General features: G+C 39.8%; 1 protein-coding gene and 1 non-coding gene across 3 annotated transcripts; one reads left to right on the forward strand and one right to left on the reverse strand.

Annotated features, from left to right (window-relative positions):
* Positions 1-1908: 1908 nt before the first annotated feature.
* TRNAR-CCU (transfer RNA arginine (anticodon CCU)) lies at positions 1909-1981 on the reverse strand. Its single transcript has one exon. It is a non-coding gene; the product is annotated as a tRNA-Arg (tRNA).
* A 39-nt stretch (positions 1982-2020) lies between these two features.
* Positions 2021-5288, forward strand: LOC123092875 (AP-3 complex subunit sigma). 2 transcript variants are annotated; one of them, XM_044514729.1, is made up of 7 exons: positions 2021-2194; positions 2420-2462; positions 2550-2611; positions 3062-3158; positions 3615-3685; positions 4679-4859; positions 4947-5288. In XM_044514729.1, exons 1-6 carry the CDS (start codon positions 2126-2128, stop codon positions 4832-4834), a joined length of 498 nt encoding a protein of 165 aa, XP_044370664.1. In that variant the 5' UTR covers positions 2021-2125; the 3' UTR covers positions 4835-4859; positions 4947-5288. The 2 variants fall into 2 exon arrangements, with proteins under 2 accessions (XP_044370664.1, XP_044370663.1); XM_044514728.1 differs by having other exon boundaries at positions 4679-4770; positions 4860-5288.
* Positions 5289-6061: the final 773 nt, after the last annotated feature.

Here is a 6061-nt window from a genome sequence, read left to right on the forward strand (position 1 = left end):
GCTTTATGGACTATTAGGAACAAATTTACTATTGAGCATATTTTCCCATCTAAGCCTGCTGACGTTCTTTTCAAATCATGTATTCTATTGCAGCAGTGGAGATTCTTGACTAAGGAGGAAGAGCGGGATGCCCTGGACTTGCTCATCGCCAAAATTCGGGCTTCGGCATCCCACATCTTCGGGTTGGATCCTGCCGTTTGATCATGGTTCTGTTCTCTTCGTCGGGTTTAGTCTTCTCCCTTCCGGCCTGCGCGTTGAGTATGGCAGGTTGCCATGTATCCCCCAAAAACTTCCGTTCATTTGCCTGTCCCTGACTTTCTGTTCGGTGGATTCGCTTTGTTTCGCCTGTTGGCGGTGTTTATGTTCGGGTCTGTGACGCTGTCGTGTGGCTTTATTTATAAAATCGGGCTATGGCCTTTTATCTAAAAAAACCCTACAAAATGAGGTGTAGTTCTTGCATCTGTCAATTCTTGTCACCTCATCATGTTAGTGGAGTTCTAGTGAGTCCTCAATTTGCCTCATTGAACAATCTTATAAAAAAGACCAAAAAAGTCTCAAGGTTAACTACGACTAGACAAAAGACTCTACAACACGAGTAGAACAAAAGAACATACATGTTGTTATTAACTAGGAGAAAAACGAGGTGCAGTTCTCACGTTTGTCGGTTCTCGCCACCGTCATCAAGTCATAGAATCACCTATTTGCCTCATCGAACGATCTTAGAAAATAGACTAAAAGAATGTCTTAAGAATAGACAAAGAAACTACAAAACAAGGTGTAATTCTTGTGTTTGTCAATTCTTGTCGCCTCATCAAGTCAACGGAGTTCTAGTAAGTCATCTTCGCCTCATCGAACAACAACAAAGCCTTTTGATCAAACAAGTTGAGGTAGGTCAGAGTTGAAACTCATAAGATCTTTGAAACTAACTCATGATTATGGCACGTGGATAACTAACTTTCACGCACCCTTGTACATAATTAGCTCACTGATGATATTATAGTTCTCCAGATCTCTCCTAATGGACTCCTCACATGTCAAGTTTAGTCTACCTGACCTCTCTTGACATTATTAACATGCTTTAACCGTCTGCTATGCACTAAAGCTTCTAGTGGTCGGCGTTATGCACAAATCGTCTCAGACGATGTTGGTAATTTTTTTCTTCATTCTAAAATCATCAAACAATCTTACAAAACAGACCAAAAAAGCCTCAAGGTTAACTACAAGTAGACACCAAAAAACCCTACAAACAGTACAACAAAGAACAACATAAATTTGCTGCCACACTAGGAGAAAAAAATTATAGGTTGAGCCCACAAAAATTTGTATGAACAATCAATCTTACAGAATAGACATAAAAAGTCTCAAGGAAAAAAGGTAGACAAAAAAACTACAAAACGAGTAAATTTTTCTTCCACACTAGGAGAAAAATATAAATTGATTAAATAAAAATATTTAATAATGCTTTAACCGTCTGCTATGTACTGACGCTTCTAGTGGTCTGCGTTGTATATGCACAATTCATCTCAGACGACGTTGAACAATTTTTCTTCATTCTGAAATTATCGAACAACCTTACAAAATAGACCAAAAAAAGTCTCAAGTTTATTTTTCATAGGTCAAAACTTATATTACTGAAGCATCAACCATACAATCATTCTTACATAATAACTCAATGACTTCTTGGAGGCCAAATCCCGACCGAACTAAATAAATTTGGTGCCACACTAGGAGAAAAAAATAGGTTGAGCACACAAAAATTTGTATGAACGAACAATCTTACAGAAGAAACCCAAAAAAGTCTCAAGGAAAAAAAAGTAGACAAAAAACCCTACAAAACGATTATATTTTTGATTTTTCTGCCACACCAGGAGAAAAATACAATAAATTCATCAAATAAAAACATTATGACGCGCCAGGTAGGGGTCGAACCTACGACTTTCCGCTTAGGAAACGGACGCTCAATCCACTGAGCTACAGGCGCCTTTGTTGAAATAAAATCACTCCGTACTTTAATAAAAGCAAATTCATCTATCATCCCCAATCACACCGGGTCTTCTCTTCAGTACCCCTGCAAAGCTGTCGCGATCTGGTCGTTTCGCTCGCGTCCTCCTCCTCGTCGGCGGCCATGATCCAGGCGGTGATGGTTATCAGCACTCTGGGCAAGCCCCGCCTCCTCAAGTTCTACAGTTTCCAGGTCCTGAACCTTCTCCAGTCGCCGCCCCTTTCTCCCCCTCTCTTCTTCTTCAGGCCCTCTTTAGTCTTCCCCTGTCCACCAACTGCTCGTCCAATTTCCCCACCCAAATCCAGAACCGCTTCATCTTTAGATCTTTATTATGTGCTTGATGAATTGCCTTAGAGACTAGGCTTTGTACTTTGATTTTCTCTGTTCTCCGGCTCACGGATTATTCGATGGCTGCAGGACCCGGAGAAGCACCAGGAGCTGGTCCGCGGCGTCTTCCAGTGTATGTGTGCACACAGTTCGCTTTCCCTTTTCTTTTCGCCCTTTGTATATAGATGATGTGGTTGAGTTACGGAGCCTGTTCTTGCAGTGTTATCTGCGAGGCCGGAGGGTGTGAGCAATTTCGTCGAGGCCGATGCAATCTTTGGACCGGTAGTGAACCTTCTCCAGCTATCCTATGCTAATCCGGTAGTACTATATGTGATGCAAAAGGCAGAATGGTAGGCAACGACAGCAATGAACAAGGAAATTTGAAATGTCTGTCAATTTGTTGTAAACAGACTAAACTACTCCCTCGGTAAAGAAATATAAGACCGTTTAGGTCACTAAAGTAGTGATCTAAACACTCTTATATTTCTTTAAAGAGGAAGTATTAACTAGGTATACAAATGCTCAGAAATCTTTTTGAAGGAGAGTGTCGAACAGCTATGTAGCATGTGTTTCTGCAAACATTTGCTAATTGTAAAACTAAATATTCCCCTAAGTTAACTATGTGACGGAAAGTCGGAAACAACTGAATTATTAGTGTAGCCTTTTTCCATTTTACCTACAATGAACTGTAAGGGGGAAAAGCCGTTTGATTTTCTTGTTTACACTTTGCAGGGAACGAGACTGGTCTACAAGCATTTGGCGACACTATACTTCGTCTTTGTCTTTGATAGCTCTGAGAATGAGCTTGCCATGCTCGACCTCGTACAAGGTAACTTAACTCCTTCCCCATGGAATTGCTTCTTCCATTAGTATAATCAATAACTGTGTGCAATAGAAAAATGAGGCTGCATAGATTTGCATGAGGAACTAATTACGTTCAGTGTGTTATCATGCTTTGCGTTATTTGAAATGTTTCGGTACAGAGTCTAGTTCCTCCGGTGGCTGTTTATCTCATTACTGTCGTTCTTTCAGTTCACTATCCTTACACTACTTGTTTACATTTTTGTATTCCGTATTTCTAGTGCAAATTCAGATTGTTGCTAAACACTTATGCATACCACTGCACTACTATCGGTTCTAAAAAAATGTCACTGCGCTACCACAAACATGTGTTCCTTTTTACACCTAATGCTTGGTGAATTATTCATCTTCTTTTTCCTCTGTTTGTCACTTTAAGATTCTTCTATTACCTCTTTGAAGAGATCAACTAATCTTCTTGTCACAGTTTTTGTTGAAACATTGAATAGGTGCTTCAAGAATGTATGTGAGCTTGACATTGTATTTAACTTCAACAAGGTACAGTGATTCTCTTTGTTTGGTATTTTATTCTGGATAGTCACTGCTATAATAAATAAGGTCCACAATAGCATTGGTGTTTTTTATCCTCGTCTGTAGCATGTAATAGTTTTTTGATACACGGGTCATATAAAATCATATGCAATTGCCCAATGTAACAAATACTTGAATCTAACAAGACTTACAATGCTGGATTACTGCATATCTGTTTCATTTTGCACTACTGACCAAATTATTACAGTTGGAATTCGAAGAAGCATTTTCTGACTTAAAAGTATATGTTGTTAAATCATGCTGGTGTTTCACTGAAGTTCTGTAGTACCTTGGCAGTGGGCACCTCAAACTTACAGAAGCATGTAGCTAGATACATCCGTTTCTCGTCAATTAATACAGGGCGGAGGGAGTAGTATTTAGTTTACATCTCAACCAAAGATCAACATCATAATTGAAATGGTAACTTAAAAATTCTATACAGATTAGGATAAACAAATAGGTATGAGATACCAAATCTTCTGGAGCTGTTAGACAACATATAACTATAAATGAGCATTAGTGTCCTGTAGTCCATTGGCAGTCTGGCAGAGAGCTTGAAGAAAAGTGTAGGAAGGGCCAATCCAATATAACATGCCAATGGACCTGTTAAAAGAGGGTCGATAACATTTTTTTAGTAAGCAATGCTGACAATCGATACTTGAGAACTTTTGGAATGGAAGGGTAGGGCCACCTCTTGCCCTGAATAAACTCTAAACCTGCTGATGCCTATGATGCCATTGCCCTCCATGGCTCCATCCCCTGCTTCCTGTAGTGTCTACACCATGTAACTGCTGAGAGTATGCATATATGTAGAGATGCACGTTCTTTCTTTTCAGAGTTCAGATCGAACTCCAATGGTTCATCAACTGCCTTTTCTTTCTCATGTCATAGTGATGGGTAATACTACTTCAAAATAACGACCATTCTTCTCTTGGTTCATTATAATATGATGAAATGCAGCTTCACACAGTTTTGGACGAAATGATACTGGGAGGACAAGTGATTGAAACAAGTTCAGAGCAAATAATGAAATTTGTAGAAGAGATTGCGAGGTTTTTACTCCCTTCTGCATTCAACTGCCATATCATTTATTCACGCGCATGTGCAATTTTATAACAGCGATGGTTGCTACTTGACACAGGTTAGAGAAACAATCAAGCACAACTAGCCTCATACCAAAGTCGATATCGGAGCGTTTCAGCCGTTAAATTTTTTCGCTTGTGTTTAGGACTGACAGTTTTGGAGACTTGAGCAAAAGAAATTAAATTGATGATCATATCTCCAATGGTCTTTCAGTTCTCTGAAGTCTTGAGCATCTGCCATTCAACATGAAAACCTATTGGCTGACGTGCACATCATATTGTCTCCCTCCCCAGAGTTGTAAGTTGTAACCTGAAATGTGAAGCTGGCATGCCCAGTCTATACAGCTGTTATGTGTAAACTTATACAGTTGGAGTACTAGTCTAGTTATGTCGCCCTTATTAGCGTTTTGTACCTATTTGAAATACTGTCCAGCCAATGACCAAAAATATTGGCAACACTTGTGGGCGGATACAAATTTGATGCTATTTGGATGGCTGGCCACGTAGAACAGGCAAACTTACATTGAAAAAGAGGTGTTTAATTGTCTCGCCATGAGTACAAAAACAACACTTCTTACTTCCTGACCAGTTGCATTATGCGAGGTTGACTTTTGTTAGCATAACTCCCCTGCGGAAATACCACATGAATATTTTAAACTGAATATTTTAAACTCCCCTGAGGAGATACCACATGAATATTTTTAACTTTAAGTGGTACCTGCGCTTTCCAATTTTTTTGTTATTACTCATTGGTACCTCAGAATGCGTGAGTGCATTATACATAGAGTCTACTGTGGAAGACCCAGATGTAGTAAGGTTTTAGTGCAACACATCCCGGCCTTGTGTCAGGTTAATCGATCCAGACGGGACAATAGATTATTCCATGACATAAGTCGGGTGCCAATCAAATCACGCCTGAGCGGAATATTTGGCGGGGATGAGCTGAACACTTGCGCAATAGTATTATTCTTATCACGTGCAATGTTGTATAAGGCTGGGTATTGTTATCGAAGACTAGCATTGCCTAGCCAGATGTCTTTCCAAAAACGAATCTCTAACTCATCCTTTATCGTGAAAGACCCAATGCGAAAGAGATGTTTCTTTGCCGCCATTAGGCCAGCCCAAAAGTGTGAGACTTCAGGTTCCTAATATACATGAGACACCGCCTTTTGGCCTACTATCTGGGCATCTTGCTTGGCACGCTCAATCAGAATAGCCAACATGTCAACCACAATGTTAAATAACATTAGGGACATGGGGT

Source organism: Triticum aestivum, chromosome 4B, assembly GCF_018294505.1.
Source record: "Triticum aestivum cultivar Chinese Spring chromosome 4B, IWGSC CS RefSeq v2.1, whole genome shotgun sequence".
NCBI classification, from domain to species: Eukaryota; Viridiplantae; Streptophyta; class Magnoliopsida; order Poales; family Poaceae; genus Triticum; species Triticum aestivum.

What these genes read in the sequence shown, in the direction of transcription:
- LOC123092875 (XM_044514728.1), top strand. Translation starts at nt 2,126, where the DNA reads ATGATCCAGGCGGTGATGGTTATCAGCACTCTGGGCAAGCCCCGCCTC. An exon ending in CATGCTCGACCTCGTACAAG is followed by an intron (nt 3,159 to 3,614) that starts GTAACTTAACTC and finishes TTCTTGTCACAG; the next exon opens with TTTTTGTTGAAACATTGAAT. An exon ending in TTGTATTTAACTTCAACAAG is followed by an intron (nt 3,686 to 4,678) that starts GTACAGTGATTC and finishes GATGAAATGCAG; the next exon opens with CTTCACACAGTTTTGGACGA.